The 17,487-nt window shown below is 38.0% G+C and overlaps 3 protein-coding genes across 3 annotated transcripts; 2 read left to right on the top strand and 1 right to left on the bottom strand.

Moving 5' to 3' along the window:
- Positions 1-1,194: 1,194 nt before the first annotated feature.
- LOC126799664 (uncharacterized) lies at positions 1,195-2,882 on the bottom strand. The gene is made up of 2 exons (XM_050526911.1): positions 1,336-2,882; positions 1,195-1,270 (listed from the first exon to the last, which is right to left on the bottom strand). The coding sequence occupies exon 1, from the start codon at positions 2,796-2,798 to the stop codon at positions 1,476-1,478; it is 1,323 nt and encodes a 440-aa protein (XP_050382868.1). The 5' UTR covers positions 2,799-2,882; the 3' UTR covers positions 1,195-1,270; positions 1,336-1,475.
- A 372-nt stretch (positions 2,883-3,254) lies between these two features.
- Positions 3,255-12,796, top strand: LOC126798465 (vacuolar sorting protein 18). Its single transcript, XM_050525445.1, has 23 exons — positions 3,255-3,478; positions 3,706-3,918; positions 4,025-4,164; positions 4,265-4,360; positions 4,714-4,781; positions 4,960-5,061; positions 5,231-5,375; positions 5,517-5,660; positions 5,756-5,875; positions 6,040-6,096; positions 6,180-6,239; positions 6,384-6,491; positions 6,729-6,871; positions 7,066-7,144; positions 8,052-8,114; positions 8,223-8,353; positions 8,818-8,923; positions 9,398-9,586; positions 9,677-9,904; positions 10,319-10,474; positions 10,759-10,920; positions 11,630-11,746; positions 12,097-12,796. The coding sequence occupies exons 1-23, from the start codon at positions 3,316-3,318 to the stop codon at positions 12,268-12,270; spliced, it is 2,964 nt and encodes a 987-aa protein (XP_050381402.1). The 5' UTR covers positions 3,255-3,315; the 3' UTR covers positions 12,271-12,796.
- Positions 12,797-15,573: 2,777 nt separating this feature from the next.
- LOC126799789 (probable long-chain-alcohol O-fatty-acyltransferase 5) lies at positions 15,574-16,850 on the top strand. The gene has a single exon (XM_050527052.1). The coding sequence runs from the start codon at positions 15,604-15,606 to the stop codon at positions 16,690-16,692; it is 1,089 nt and encodes a 362-aa protein (XP_050383009.1). The 5' UTR covers positions 15,574-15,603; the 3' UTR covers positions 16,693-16,850.
- The last annotated feature ends 637 nt before the right edge of the window (positions 16,851-17,487 follow it).

Raw genomic sequence — 17,487 nt, 5'->3', positions numbered from 1 at the left:
CTGCTGGATAAAACGGCAGAGGTAAGTCATTTCTATCATCTTCTACAGTATATAAGCATATTGTAAACTAGACAAAATTACAAACATCTTGCACTATTTAGAAAGATATGGTAAGCATACCTGCTGTCTCATGGAAGAAAATTCAGGATGACTGGCAGCTATAACAGTCTTGAACATATAAGGAGGTATCCCATCCTGTTTATCTATTTGTAAAAGGTATGGCCAAAACAAAAGAATGTCAGAACAAGTCAAAATGGATCAATATGAACTCCATACATCCTAAGGGAAGTTCCTTGTCTTTCCTTTTTAATTACCTTTATCTTTTTGATAACTGAATATATAAAATGGGGAAGATATACAAGAAAAATTGAAAATAGATGATAATTATAAACATCAAAGAATATGAGTGTTTATCCAGAAAGCTTACCAAATTTGTAATAGCTTAGGGGTGATAGTATTTGTTTGATCTTTTTCCTTGATGACACATTAGAACATGTAAGCCAATCAGGGAACAGGAGCAGAAGCTGTCAAAGGAAAGAAACTGTTCTACTCTAACAGGCAGACCTCCGATATAGTAACAAAGTATTTTCCAGATAGCAAACCATGTGCCAACTTAGTTTTGCCACACAACATGAAAGCTTTTATAAACTCATAGAGACTATTCCTCCCTAAACCTGCCTTTTATGAATAACCTAATCATGTAATGATTGAGAAGAAAGGGCAAGAGAAAAAAGGATAAAATTTTGCTGATGTAAAATAACTTCAATATAAATGCTCTACTTGCAGTTTAAGCAACTCATTATAAATTATAGAATGAGGGTTAATGCTTATGAGTCAAGAGGCGGGACCATTACTAATATCCATTGAAGAATGAAACAAATACAACTTATTTTTGCTTAGACAGCAAGAGAAGAAAAAAGCCTTCTCCGAGTCTAAAACTGCACCTTACAAACTTTCTCCACCAACAGAAACAAATAAGCATACTTACTCCATAACAAGAGTTATGGCTTCCCAATACTAAAATTTCAGAACCAAAATTACTAAACTGAACTGTAAAGGGGTTCAGTAGGTACCACGATCCCACTTATTCTTCTTCACCATCCTCCTCTTCTGCAAAACTCAACTCCTGGCAGAACTCATCACTATTGCTAAAGTACTTCTTCATCCCAACCAATTCCGCCACCCTTTTCGCCGGAATGAAACAAATACAACTTATTTTTGCTTAGACAGCAAGAGAAGAAAAAAGCCTTCTCCGAGTCTAAAACTGCACCTTACAAACTTTCACCACCAACAGAAACAAATAAGCATACTTCTTCTCCGAGTCTAAAACTGCACCTTACAAACTTTCTCCACCAACAGAAACAAATAAGCATACTTACTCCATAACAAGAGTTATGGCTTCCCAATACTAAAATTTCAGAACCAAAATTACTAAACTGAACTGTAAAGGGGTTCAGTAGGTACCACGATCCCACTTATTCTTCTTCACCATCCTCCTCTTCTGCAAAACTCAACTCCTGGCAGAACTCATCACTATTGCTAAAGTACTTCTTCATCCCAACCAATTCCGCCACCCTTTTCGCCGGTCCTGATCCCCTCGGAGTGTCATTAACACATCGAACAGTCCTAATCTTCGGCAGCACATCATTCACATCACACATTTCAGCAACACCATCCTCCTCCACACCCTGAAACACCACCACCTCACTAGGAATCTCCCATCTCTTCTTCATCCTACTCTCCGCTCCAACGCTCCTAGACCCCTCCCTCCCAATGCCACGCGGCTTCCCCACCAATGACACGCGCTTCTTCTCACACCTGCTCCCATCTTCCTTATCATCATCCGGCAGAGATCTTTTCCGACCATCCGCCGCAACCGAGGAGCTCCCAATCTGATTGTACCTGCTTGCCACAACCCTGCCAGCCTTAACCGGCTTCTTGTTAGGCACAGACTTCTCTCCTTCCTTGAAAAGCTTCTTGGGCTCAATTGAAGCAAGAACCTTCTCCTCCTTCTTCACAGGCCTCTTGGAACCCCCAATTGTAGTTGCAGCCTGTTTCGAAGCTCCAATTTTCGACGCAGTCTTCCTCGATTTCGGGCTAAGACTCATGCTTTTCCTCCTCTCTTTAGCAACCCTCAGTTCATCAATGTCCTGAAGCTTCCAGAAGCAAGACTTCCGGCGGTCCTGTATCTTCTGACCAGGGGTTATCTCAAGCTTACTCGGCCGCCGGAACCCTGCCCCGGCGATAATCTCCGTCGGCCCCAAACTCATACCTCTCCGGTTAGCCAGCTTCGGCCTGGCGCTCAAATTCAAAGACTCCTCAATCTTTCTCAGCCCGTCGGAATTCTTCACACTCTGCTTCCCACACAGCGGCTCCATGAACTTCGCCGCCACCACTCTGCCGCGCTTCTCCACCGCAGCCTTCTGGGCCTTCTCGAGCTTCAGCAACTCCAGCCTCGAACTCAATCTTCTTATCTCCTTCTCGATGTCCTCAATCTCCGAATCGATCTTCCCCATGTCTTCGGCCTCGAGCCCCATCTTCCTCGGCGCCACCGACAGCCGCCGCGGGTTCCCGTTCAGCGGCTTGAACGGCACCGGAGAATCCGCCGCGGCCGCGAAAAGAGGGGTCTTGGGAACCGGGCTCAGATTCTCCTTGCTGCAGTCCTCGGAGTCGAAAGACCAGCCGGGTTTGACGGAGAAGAATGCAGAACCGGAGCCTTCGTTGTCGTCGTAGGCGGCGTTGTTCCACACCTGAACCTCCGGCGCGTTTATCGCATCTGGGTACTCAAGAACACTCATTCTTCTCACTTTACTGGGTAATCAGAAATTTCGTACAGTAACAAATTGGGGTTTCGATTCTTCGCTTTTGGATCTTTGTACTGTTTTCTGTGTGTGGGTTATGTAACGCTCTCTGATTCTTTGATCTTGATTTGGAAGGAACTAAAAACTCTTTGTATTGGGATTTTTTGACCGTTGGGGATAACAAAAACAAAAACAAAAACAAAAACAAAAACAGAGACGTTGCGTACGTGTAATCGCAGCCGTTGGTTTCTAAACGCTCCGATTTAATTTAAAGTAATTTGATTACGTGGTTTTACTATTATTATCTTTTTACGCATTGCGGGGCCCAGTAACTGCGCGCCTGCTGAAACGACGAGGCCGCCTGCGTTTTAATCCAAATTTGTCCAAAGAAAAAAACGGTGCGTTTTAAAGAGTCTGTCACTAGAGAGTCTGAAGTCTTTCTTCTATAAAAAAAAGAGCTCTGGAAATTTCGAAGGCTTCGGGTTAGGGTTTTTGGTGGGGATTGAAATCGGAGATGGATTCGGCGAGGCAGGTTTTCACGGTGGACCTTCTAGAAAGGTACGCCGCGAAAGGCCGCGGAGTCATCACGTGTATGGCTGCCGGAAACGACGTCATAGTGCTCGGAACTAGTAAAGGTTGGATAATCCGGCACGATTTCGGAGTCGGCGATTCGTTCGGTATGTTACTTATTCCGTTCTGGCTTTCAGTTCCTCTAAATTTAAGCATAAATAATCAGAAAAGCTAGAATTGCTATGAAGTTTGATCTTAAGTGTAATACTTGATTGCTTCTGCTTAGCTTGAGCGTAATTTGTGATGGAAATTCTTCTGTAGTTAAAATTATCTGATTATTTGATTAAACTGAGCTGGTTTATTTTTGTGTGTGCGTTTTGGTGTTGATCTGTAGATTTTGATCTGTCGGCGGGCCGGCCCGGAGAGCATTCGATTCATAGAGTATTTGTTGATCCTGGAGGGAGCCACTGTATCGCCACCATTAATGGTACCGGAGGTGCTGATACTTTCTATACTCATGCGAAATGGAGCAAGCCGCGTGTTTTAAGCAAGTTGAAAGGCCTTGTTGTGAATGCTGTTGCGTGGAATAGACAGCAGATAACAGAAGGTATGGGATTAGTTACTACAATGATTACTTTTGCACTTTGTACTTGTGTAGAGATTGTGCTTATTGGCTTGATTTAGCTAATTTTGTGTGCCGTTTTGTATCGCAGTTTCGACCAAGGAAGTCATTCTCGGGACGGACAATGGCCAACTTTATGAGATTTCTGTGGATGAGAAGGATAAGAAGGAGAAGTATGTCAAGTTTCTGTATGAACTAACTGAACTTCCAGAGGCTTTCATGAGTTTGCAGGTTTGATCGCCTTTTTTCTTTTTTGAAGTTTGTTTTAGACAGAGATTTACGAATTTTAACTTCGGGGCATTGCCTTTTTTATATCATTCTCCGTGTACAGATGGAAACTGCGACAATTTTAAATGGAACAAGATACTATCTGATGGCTGTTACTCCTACACGGCTCTACTCCTATACCGGAATTGGAATGTTGGATGTAAGTTTAGTTCTTCCTATTTTCTTTTCTGTTCAAGTTAGGGAAAATTAGGCAACATCTAAATAGTAGTAGTGAACTTGTCAGATATGTATTAGATCCAAAAGCAGACACTTAAGTAGGACTGCTTTAATGGCTCACATTAGTTGGTGATAATTATGAGCCTGTGACTGCATTTTTCTTCAAAGTAAGCTTAATGAAACTGACTAGTGTCATGTAACATATATAGTCTTTTGCTTCAAGCCATAGGCTTCTTTTTTACTTCCCAAGGATATACTTCATTTTATTGACTCACTCTATTTTGCTGCATTCTCATAATGAGATTTGTATAAATAATGTTTATTCTGCATTTCCAGGCAATTTTTGCTAGTTATTTGGAGCATCCAGTGCGTTTCATGGAACTTCCTGGTGAAATACCTAACAGGCAAGTTAATGTTGTCAAATGAAACACAGAATATCTTGAAATTTGAAAGATTATATAGCTTCTCTTGGAGTATTGTCATTTCGTTTATGAACAATCAGAATTTGATTACCGTAATTGCTGGTGTGTTATTCATCCTGTCCTCTTAATTGAGATTTGTATTCTGTTTGTATTCTTTCAGCGAATTGCATTTCTATATCAAGCAAAGACGAGCAGTACATTTTGCATGGCTTTCTGGAGCTGGAATCTATAATGGCGGTTTAAACTTTGGTGCTCAACATAGGTAGAAAGAGATGTTGTCTCTTCTAGATACTGAGTTTTGTACTATTATTGTGCTTGCCCAATAGTTGGTGGTTATATATTAGGATCTTGCTTGCGACATTCCTTGATGCATCTACTTATTGTGAACATGAAACTTTCTCATAGTTTGCTGTTGAACATCTATTGGGCAGTTCTTCAACTGGAGATGAAAATTTTGTGGAGAACAAGGCTCTTCTGGTGTATTCAAAATTATCTGAGAGTTCTGAAGTTGTGATGCCCAGTTCTATGGCCGTCTCAGAGTTTCATTTCTTGCTTCTTATTGGGAATAAGGTTAAGGTGTGTAAATCTCTAATGCCCTCAGTATTGGTTTACTTCTTATTGAGCATCTTATTCAGCTTAGAATTGCCTACTTACTTCCCTTTTTCCACCATTTCTTTAGCTTTTAGACTTGTTCAATGATTTCTGATGTTTTTGTAGGTTGTAAATAGAATAAGTGAGCAAATTATAGAGGAACTTCAGTTTGATCAAACATCCGAATCAGCTTCTAGGGGTATCATTGGATTATGTAGTGATGCCACAGCTGGACTGTTCTATGCTTATGACCAGAACTCTGTGTTTCAGGTTTGTGTCTTTTATCTTTAATGTTTTCTGGTTTCTAGTCCATTTTTCAGCCTATAGTAAACTTCCCATACTGTTTGATATGATGAATAATGTAGGTATCTGTTAATGATGAAGGCCGAGATATGTGGAAAGTTTATCTGGACATGAAAGAGTATGCTGCTGCTTTGGCAAATTGTCGTGACCCACTTCAGAGGGACCAAGTATATTTAGTTCAGGTGAAATAACTGCTTTAATTACAAGTGAACTGTTTGTATTAGTTACACACATAGCCGGTTATTTTAATTTTGTCTTATGAACCTTACTGCCGGGCAGTCTTCTATTGACATATTTGTATTTTGAATTTACTTTATATCTGATCTCAGAAATACATTATTTGCAGGCTGAGGCTGCATTTACCTCAAAAGATTATCTCAGAGCAGCATCTTTTTATGCAAAGGTTATTAAACCATTTCAGAGTCTGGTGTTCAATGGTAATTAATTTTATTTAAATTTTTATTGAATGAAGGGGTTATTATGCAGATAAACTACATATTGTCGTTTGAGGAGATCACTCTGAAGTTCATCAGTGTCAATGAACAGGTAGCTGTACCTTTTTATTTTTCTTCTTTTTTTTTTTTTTTAAATGAAAGAGCTGTAACTTTGTTTGTGGCTCTGTGTGTTGTGTATTGATCTGGCATTGATTTCTTACATTTATGAAGTTTTATTACATTTGGGTGCTTCCAGGATGCTTTGAGAACCTTTTTGTTACGGAAACTTGACTGTCTGACGAAGGATGACAAGTGCCAAATAACCATGATTTCAACGTGGACAACTGAATTATACTTGGATAAGGTTTCCTTCTATACCTTGCTGTTGGATAAAGAACCCCCTAATGTTGTATTGTCAAAGCTATGTGTATCTTTCAAACATATCAAGAGGCATATGGACTTTGTGACCCTCTTCCCTTAGCTTATTGACACTTTAGATAGAATAATGAAGATGTCAACATGTTTTGTTTTGAGTTGATTGATGAAACAGTTAATTAGATGGTGCTTTTAGTTCATAGCGGGTCTGATATTCCAATTTTAGATAAATCGCCTACTATTGGAAGATGACACTGCATTGGAAAATCGGAATTCAGAATATCAGTCTATAATTAAAGAGTTTCGTGCATTTCTGAGTGACTCCAAGGATGTATTGGATGAAGCTACCACAATGAGATTACTAGAAAGGTATATTTTTACAAAATCTGCTTTGATTGTTTGATTTCTAGCCATTTATTTGAAAGTCCTGTTTGAGCTGTGGAATCTCTCAGTTCCTTCTATTATTGTGGTTTACAGATAAATTATTGTGAAGTATTATCTGTCCACAATTCTGTTTCAGTTGAAAGGACACTCAGCTGATTACTCTCTGGATATGTATGCAGTTATGGTCGAGTTGAAGAGTTGGTATTTTTTGCTAGTCTGAAGGAACAATATGAAATCGTAGTGCACCATTATATTCAGGTGATTTTGTGCTCAAACTTCTTTTATCTATTTGGTTTTTGTTTTTATTTCTTTCTGATTGCTGTTAATGCCACCTTGACTTGCTTTGTTTCGTTGACTCAATGCATATTGCTCCCATTAGCCAGAGACAGAATTATTGCCAACTCTGTTGACTTAGGGGCATATCTTGCTCCCTACAACCGTTTATATCTTAGAGGACTAAGCTTGCCTCTGAAGTCTGAATGAGTGGAGGGTTGACTTACCTGGTCTCAAAAGTGACATGCATATTTTCTCAGGAATTGTTGAATGTGGTCGGACCTACTGTCTCACAATATTAAATAACGATTGTCGAGACTATTATGATTGGAATATCACCTGTTTCACCAGTTCATGCCGATAAAGTAAACAGCATTTTTCACTGGGAGGAAATTCCTCCTCACTGCTTACGCCAATTAGAATCCACGTTTTGTCCTTTGTAAAGTGTATTTCATATACTCCTTTGCTTAGGTACATCACTTGAATCAGCTAGGAAATTGCTCTCTTTTTTACTTTATGTGAAACGAAAGTCTTAATCATTGGTGACATTTATTACGCGGATGAATAGATTAGCCATTTTCTCTGCCTGATGATTATTCACATTGGCATTGTGGATGATAAATTCCTCCACTTTACTTGATGGCTTGATGCTATATCACAGATAGAGTCAAGTTAACTATTTTACTATTCACTGTTCATGCTCCTTGGGTGGCAGTCATTTTCCTTTATGAACCGTGTAAGAGAAATAGTATTGTATGGCTAGGATTAATGCCATAGATTATTAAAATTCGGTATTCTGAGCATATTCTCAAACTGTGTTAATTGCTGGATTATCTATTTTGGTCTGATACTTATTATTATTCAATACTCTACCCTTTGAATTTGCAATTAGCAAGGAGAGGCGAAGAAAGCACTGGAGGTTCTTCAAAAACCTTCGGTTCCTATTGATCTTCAGGTAAGGTTCAGTTTCAGATGTGGTATGAGATAGATATGTTAGTTCCCGAGTGTTTATGTATTTTCATTTTGTTGTAATATACTAAAACTTTTAATTCCTCTCCCACAGTATAAGTTTGCTCCGGACCTAATTATGCTTGATGCATATGAAGTTGTGGAGTCATGGATGTCAACAAACAACCTCAACCCTAGGAAACTCATTCCGGCAATGATGCGCTATTCAAGTGAACCACATGCAAAGTATGGTCTCATGAATACCTGGACTAAATTTTTTTTATTACAATATGACTGAATCAGACTCTTTGCTATAATAAACCTTACCCTCTAGAACACATAAATGCCTATATGACACCAACAACTAGAATTTCATATTCCACTAGAAATTATTTTGTGATTGTATAGAATACTTCAAATGTTTGGTCCATTGTGTTATATCAATGGCAGCAGGGATTATTATTGCTATAGACTTTCCATTTCCCATGCTCCCTTTTGCTTTGTATGATACCACAGTTCCTTAATAAGATATGAAATTAGGACAACTTGGTGTACCTGGCAGAACTTTTAATTAATACTAAATAGACATTCCACAACTTGGGCTTTTGGACTTCTGTTTGTTTTTGGTTAATAGTGTATAGTGGGTACTTTAGTATGCTTATCACAATTATCATTGTCGCTACTTATTGCTCTGCATATCTTGTATGCAGAAATGAAACACACGAAGTCATCAAATACTTGGAATATTGTGTTCATCGTTTGCACAATGAGGACCCTGGAGTTCACAACTTGCTTTTATCACTATATGCCAAGCAGGTTGAATATTTTTTTGTAATAATTTTAAACTGATTTGTTCAATATAAGATTTTGGATTTGTGAACTTTGCATGCTTTGCGCTACTATTAATGGAAGTAAACTTATCAAACATGCATACGTAAACATACTTAACGTAGATGCCTTTTGTCCTCAATGTAGAAAACCTCAAGTTTTATCATTTTGTAATTTCTATTGAAGTATATGATTGAAAGTTAATGTCATTGAAAGCATTATTGAAAGATAAAAAAAAACAGACTTATCTTTTGTTTAAGCTCATCTATAATTCCTAATATTAGAGGACAGTTTAATTTCCTGAATTTTGAAAGTATATTGTAGCTATTTAGTGTGCTTTTGGTATATTCTGGAATTGAATTGTTCACATCCTTTGGATTTTTACTTTATACATTTTGAATTCCTCTTGGTATGTGAGAATGTATTTTCAATGGTACACGTTACTTATTATAAAATTCACAGGAAGATGATAGTGCACTTTTGCGTTTCCTACAATTTAAGTTTGGAAAAGGACGGGAAAGTGGCCCTGAATTCTTCTATGATCCTAAGTATGCATTACGCCTTTGCCTTAAAGAAAAGCGAATGCGTGCCTGCGTTCATATATACAGTATGATGTCCATGCATGAAGAAGCAGTTGCTCTCGCTCTACAGGTTCTAGTTTCTCACTAATGGTTTTTTGATTAAACGTTAGGGTTTAGTTTGCGACCGAAATATGAATGTCTTTTGTATGTGGTACCTTAGGTTGATCCTGAGCTTGCTATGGCTGAAGCTGACAAAGTCGAAGATGATGAGGACTTGAGAAAGAAGCTCTGGCTCATGGTTGCAAAGCATGTAATAGAACAGGAGAAGGGAGCCAAGAGGGAGAACATACGGAAGGCGATAGCATTTCTTAAAGAAACAGATGGCCTTTTAAAGATAGAGGATATATTACCATTCTTTCCGGACTTTGCCCTGATCGATGACTTTAAGGTTGGATTCTGGGGACTGTTATCAATCATTTTGATGCAAGTCTTTCCTCATGTTGTACAAGTACTCTCTTCTTCATCTTGTTTTCTTTCCACAAGTGGTTTGCTCCAACTTTGTTGTTGTTTTCCACTTTCACATAGTTTCTACATTTTAAAATATATATTTCTGGTTTTCGTTTATATATTTTGGAGTGATATCATTAATTGTATGGGATGTATGGGAGCCCATATCTCCCATGCTTTTTTTACAACACTTAGATATTGGTTAAGTATTTATGCTCCACTTGACACTTGATCGTGGTTGTTTGATCTTCAAATTCAAGACTCCATGATATATTAATTGTGTGATGCTGGCTGAACAGCCACTCTAAATTTTTTATAGCTGCAATTTGATTTTAATTACCATCTGTGTATGCAGGAGGCAATTTGCTCATCATTAGAGGATTACAATAATCAAATCGAACAACTGAAACAAGAGATGAATGATGCAACATATGGTGCTGACAACATCAGAAATGACATTAGTGCCCTTGCTCAAAGATATGCTGTGATTGATCGTGATGAAGAATGTGGGGTATTGCTCATCCTGATACTACACAAGCATACACGTTCCACATGGTCTTTTAACCTATAAGCAGCAAATTCCATACTATTTTCAATTTTAATGCTTTCCGTTCAAATTGATTGAGCTCTTAAATTTTCTTCTGTCAATATCTAAGACAGTACTTCCTTCATTTTTTCTGTTTTCTCATAGATTTTTGTTTCCATGCATTCTCTGTTTATGTCCTTTCCATCTGATTGAGTGTTCAAAATTTGCGCATATATCTGGAATTTGACTTTCAAATATATGATCATCAGGTTTGTCGGCGTAAAATTTTAACTGTTGGTAGAGAGTATCAGATGACGAGGGGCTATTCGTCAGTAGGGCAAATGGCCCCCTTTTATGTCTTTCCCTGCGGACATGCCTTCCATGCACAATGCCTGATTGCTCATGTTACACGTAGTACAAACGAAGCTCAAGTATGTTGAAGTTTATAGTTTTCTATATCTATTGCATTCATCTGTGTTGCTTCTCGTGTCAAACAGACTTTGTAGCATTTCTTAATGATGAAGAGTCAAGTTAAATGATTATCTTATAGTATGAAATGACGTTAACAGTTTCGTATACTAAAGTAGATAGAATAGACGGTCATGATGTTTTTAGAATCTGGAAGTGAAAATATTGTAAAAAGACTCAAACTGTTGTATGATTTCCAGATATTCAATATATGGCCCTCAAATTGTCAAGATGGTTGTACCAATATGGACCTCATAGACTTGGTGTGGAGTTGTTTTTGTTCCTTTCATCCAAGAAGGAAATATTATAACAAATATGGATATCTTTGTTTCCTTTAATTGCTTGGTTCTTATTATTGCTTGGAAAAGTTTTATGGTGAAGGATTTCTGGAACACAAGTTCTCCACCCCCTACAATATAATTTGATCGATTACATGACATGTTTAATGTTGAAAGCAGCTGTCATTATTCTTCTCATCAAATTTGTCAATTGCCATTACTCTTCTCATCGAATTCATCAATAATATCTTTTTACAAATGTTTGTAAGGTGTACAAGTCTTGTACGTTGTATTAGGCTTTATCATGTCAATCAACTTGGTTCATTTCTGTAACAGTATCTGTCTGCGTTAATTCAACTAATATTTCTATGTTGTGCTTGATTTAATATCGCAGGCAGAGTATATTTTGGATCTGCAGAAGCAACTCACTCTATTGGATGGAGAAGCTAGGAAGGATTCAAATGGTCCCCTTACTGACGAAACCATAACAAGCATGGCCCCTGTAGACAAGGTCTGCATGGGATATTATTTCACTTCATCTCGTTTTGTTTTGCATCACATCTTTATCATCTATGCCAATGAATCTATATCATTACGAGTCACTTTAAAATTGAATCTTTTGGAACCAAAATCTATTTGATTGTCATATGTCAGCCATTTTGAGATTTAAGATTTCCAGCCCAACTTGCACATTGATTTTACTGCAGTTTTTCTGAAGATATAATTTTGAGATGATTCTTTTTAATCGGCTTGTGATACAATTACTGTCTTCAATTGTCCTAAATAATTCCCATTGTTTCATGAATCTGAGCTCTATATAGTTTACTGAAGTAGTGCTTTATGTTGAAATGATTGCCTCAGCTCCGATCACAGTTGGATGATGCTGTGGCCAGCGAATGCCCATTTTGTGGGGACTTGATGATCCGCGAGATCTCTCTGCCTTTCATTCTTCCCGAGGAACAATATCAGAGTACTTCATGGGATATTCAAACGCGTAATCTTGGAAACCAGAGGAGTCTTTCTTTAACTTTATGATTGTACTCGGCATGTGAGTTGTTTCCCTAGATAGGTGCATCTATTGCCAGTTACAGAGCTTTTTCATCTCTTTCGAACCCATCTGTTTGGTGTTGATAAGGTTGTTAACAGTTCTCTTGCTATCATAATTTTATTAATTCTTTTCCTCGCTGGAGGGTGCATTTGCTTCTCCATACGTTTAGGGGATTGGCCCTCATGTAATTACAAATGGTGAAGGGGAGTCTCAAATGGTTTAACATTCTCTCCCAAAGTACCTCGAAAGTGTTTTGTAGATGTCTATAAATGATCCAGGACAAACAGACAGAAATGAGTCATAATTTGCAATTGGCTCTTATTATACCTCCTCTATGGCCCTCGCTTTATTACTTGTATCCTTGTTCGTTTTCCTTCAAGACTATCGGTTTGAATTGGATTCAGTTTACCATTAAATTTGGTAAGTTTAGTACAGGGAATTGGTTGGAGACGCTTGCACAGATGTATTTTTCATGTATAAAGATCGTAATGAAAATTTAACTCTTGCTTGTAACTTGTAAGTGTCACAAGGTAAGGTTTGTGAATTTTCTGTCTGGGAGATGCTTCAAAATTGCAGACTACTGCCGATGAAGCATTCGTAGCAAACATTTGACCACCAAAATTCAAATTATGTGTAATTTTGCTAACGGATATTTGTTCTAGGTCTTTCACTAAAAAATTTCGTGGGGCGAAGGTAGTTGTTATACAACTTATAGCAAGAGTTTGATGCATGAGGAAATAAACTGCATTAGATCTTTCGGTCATCCAATAAAACGATAGTGTCACATGTATTATTCCATATTCAAAATAACATAGCAGCAAGGACAATGTCTGTAAGTGTTACCAAGGTCCTTTGTTCTATTTATTACTCGATCTTATTAACTCTTTGCTTGAACTCGAGGCCTCCTGCAAGCTGCATGCCGCGGCATAGATATACTATGCTGAGCCATCGACACACACCCATTGATCGACAAAGATAGCGTTGCAGTTGATGTTAGGATTGATTGAAAAGAAGAAGTCAGAATCCAGACTGAAATCGCCAATTATGACTTCACAAGAATCAGCAGGCTGCACCGCATAAACAGCGTTGCAGTTTGGTTTGCCATTCCCAGCTACATCATTCGGTATCCAGAATCAATATCAAGCATAAGAACATAATACACAATGCCAAAGTTTCAACTATGAATATCCAGATAACTTACTAGCGAGTTGTCTGCTTTCAGATGTGGAGATGATGAGAAGAAGACAGAGCACAAGAAGCATGACCACTTTGTTGTTAGGCATAGTAAGAGCCATTTTCCGCTGTGTAATAAATCAGGGCTCTCTTATTAGTAGGTGATCTGTTATGTTTAATCTATCTTTGGGTGATGGATTGAAGATAGTGCAGAGGCAGGGCAATATATAGAGGATTATAGCACCAATAGTGATGCGATAGCTCCGGCTCAACCAACGTTCATGTAGTTTATCAAATAATTAACTAATTATCCAGTTATTTTGTACTATGATTTGCAACCTTTGTGAGCATTAGGTATCTTACATTGGGCAGGCGGCTATATAGGATCATAAGAAATTACGTCGGTCTGTAATATTAGTATTAGGAGACTGCACTTGTAAATGTGGATTCACATTCCCTTCTTACCTTCTATACCGTTTTAAGAATCCATCAATAGGAAAGCGATACCTCTCGTACGATAGAGGCCGGCTTAGCCGGTGTACGTTCATGCACGTAGCTAATTAAGTAATGAACCGGTTAATTACTATTATATTTGCAGTCTTTTGGAGCATCAGGTATCCGATCATTAGGCAGGCTTAGACGCCTCAATCTGAACGTATTAAAGGGCACTTTCACGTAAGAAATCAACCACAAAGTGAAAAATTATTATATGTACTTGTACTTGGTACAGTGTATATGGCGTAATATTTTAATATTATTAGTCTATTTTTTACAATGTTTGTTTACGATTAGTTACTCATATTTAAATAATATTTTCTTCTTTCACAACGTGCATGTTTAGCATACCATTGAGTAATATGATTGGTTGGGTACATCAAATGGTCTAAATAGCGGTTATCGGCATCATATCAGTTTTGTAAAATAAGGATATAACGGAGATATATCGGATTTATCTTTTGTGCTAATTTTTAAATACATTTAATATATTTATAAACATATACATCAAAATATATCAAATAAACTTGAGAAATTAAAACATATAGAAGTAAATGTACTAAATAAACTTCATAAAAAAATATATTTGATTGTTTTGACAATTAAAATACATGAATAATATTAATTAATAAAAATAAAGGTGATCATTCATCATAAACTCTCTCGTCATTGAATGTTAAACGAAACTTTCATTTTCTTTAAATTATTTTTTCAAAACGACGTGATTTTAAAATAAAATAAAAAATGCACCGATATATTGGGTCAAACTTGACCCGATATATGGCCATTTGACTTGATTTTTTCGGGTTGACCGATATAATAGACCGATAAGTAACTTATCGTATCGTTATCTTAATATCAGGAATATATTGGGGATATATCGAAGATATATCGGGATATTTAGAACATTGGGTACACCACATGACAATGTCACGTGGTGTTCCGGATACACATAATAATTACTCAAATAAAGTTTGTAATGTTATGTTCATTCTTTTTAAATTACATAAATGATCTGATAATAGGTGTATAAATAATATTACAACGAATTAATTGTAAAATAATTGGAAATTATACATCCTCATTCCTCATACTATAGAGGAATCCATGAATGAAAAATGGATTGCGAGCGATACAATCCCCATAATTAAACAGTCATTTAACCATGCGGGATTGCGAGCCGGGCATCATATTTCATTCAGAAATTTTCAAGTCATTTTCTACCGTTATTGATTACGACACAAAGTTGAATGCAACTAGGCCAGTAATATATTTGATTCAGTAAAGATTGAGAAGAAGAAAACTAGTGTACGTCCTCGATCGAGGCATCTACTCTGATTAACGAAGTAAAGGAACGACTCCTGAAAATTCTGATATACTTGTGATTATTGTGTATGCGTTTACGTTGCAGCCCTCTTAGAAAATGTGTTTGCCTTTTTGCACACTTGTGTGTAGCGTAGGGAGTTTGGTAACGTCATTTTTCTCACCTCACATGAAAAAACAAAGTCTAGAACAAAAAAAAAAGAGCGACCTTATTATCAATTTCAAGGCAATTTCGATCACAAAAACGTGTATCATCATCGCCTATTAGATAAGCCAGATAAGGTGCAGCCGAGCAAAAAAAACCAGAACCACCATTTCTTTAGATCATTATGGCAATGGAGGATGAAATCAAGATCATATTCAAGATAGGTCTTTCAGTCTTCGCATCTCTAAGCTATACCTACTTCATATCTTCTAAGATCCCCCAAGGCAAACTCAGGTTCTTCTCCCTCCTTCCTATCGTATACCTCTTCTTCATCCTCCCTCTATATTTATCTACAGCCCTCCCCGCCGGAGTTATTTCCTTGTTCGTCACCTGGATTGGTACCTTCAAGCTCCTTCTCTTCTCCTTCGGGTCCGGCCCGCTTTCGTCTCAACCACCACCAAAGTCTCTCATCCTCTTCATCTTTCTTACTTGTTTTCCAATCAAAACTCAAAGCTCAAACCAGAGAAACCCCGATAAGTCGTCCCCAGATTCAGGAAAACCACAGAAGCTGCCCTTAAATCTGCCAACCAAAGTCGTCCTTTTTGCTATTTTGGTGGCTCTCACCGACTACAAACATTACTTGCAGCCCAAGGTTTTGATATTCCAGTATGGCTGCATGCTGTACCTCTTCGTGGACATTATCGTCGGCTCCTGCAACGTTCTGATGAGAGCAACTCTTGGGTTCGAGCTGGAGTCACCGTCCGAAGAGCCATACCTCTCTACTTCGCTGCAAGACTTTTGGGGCCGGAGGTGGAACCTCATGATATCAAACCTTCTGCGCAGCACCATACACAAACCCGTACGGTCAGCCGTGGAGGCTATTGCAGGGCGCGAGTGGGCCCCACTTCCGGCCGTGTTGGCCGCCTTTTTGGTGTCGGGTCTAATGCACGAGCTCATATACTACTACATGACGAGGGTGACTCCCACGTGGGAGGTGACGCTGTTCTTCGTTCTCCATGGAGTGTGTTTGGTGGTGGAGGTTGGTATGAAGAAGATTTTAACTCCAAAATGGCGGTGGCATTGGGCTGTCTCCGTCCCAATGACACTCGGCTTCCTGATGGTCACCGCCACTTGGTTATTCTTCCCGCCGTTACTGAGGAATGGGGTGGATGTGAGGGCAATCAAAGAGTGCAAGGATTTATTGGGATTTATTAATGAAAAGTTAAAATTGGATCGTTTAGTTTCATGGACGCCTATTTCTCTGGATGATTAGAATAATATAATCTTGCGAGTTAAAAGATCGATCTCATAGTTCACACAAAAATGAAAACTTCATTTGTAACAAAGTTAGTATGGGATAAAGCAACATGTAATTTGTATCATATTTCACGTGATGATGATGAAATTTCATGACACTAGCTCATTTTAGCATGATACCGGTTAATTATTCTTACATTGCATGAAAGCCGCCAATATGCATCAATTTCCTATATATCAGGCTATTAGGTATGAAGGAAATATATGAGATATTGAAGGGAATTAATAAAATATTTCAAAAAGGGGAGTGCTATTCAAAATTATTGAAAACTAGTTGCCTAGTGGTAGTTCGTAGTGGGTGTGCCTAAGCACAGCTGCTAAAGATAAAAAAGTTGATACAAATATTCTCGATTTTTTTTATGCTATATTGTCTTAATGATATTATTTTTTAGGATGAAAAATTTCATTCAAGAACCAAGGAGTCCAAATACTCTACACATCCAACCGCTGCCCCATCACGGTAGGCAAGTATTTATGGAACGAGCCGCTACCACAACTCGGTAGACAAATAAAGAACTTGAAACCAAGGAAACACGTAGTAAGCACTTTATTTAAGCAATGAAGCAAGACGTCTAACACCCTATGATCACAACATGAAAACAAATACTAGAGTTCAAAACCCAAAAAACCAAAAACAAATGCAAAGAAAGATAAAACAAAATGAAAAATTAAACTTTCCTCTTGCCCTTAAAGCTAGGGATTGGAGTCTTCACTGACATCTAATAACTCAAACCAAAGGCTCTGACGTCTT

The sequence above is a fragment of the Argentina anserina genome, chromosome 6, assembly GCF_933775445.1.
Source record: "Argentina anserina chromosome 6, drPotAnse1.1, whole genome shotgun sequence".
Lineage (NCBI taxonomy): Eukaryota > Viridiplantae > Streptophyta > Magnoliopsida > Rosales > Rosaceae > Argentina > Argentina anserina.
The sequence above is the reverse complement of the archived record's forward strand: the minus strand, read 5'-3'. Positions and strand labels throughout refer to the sequence as shown.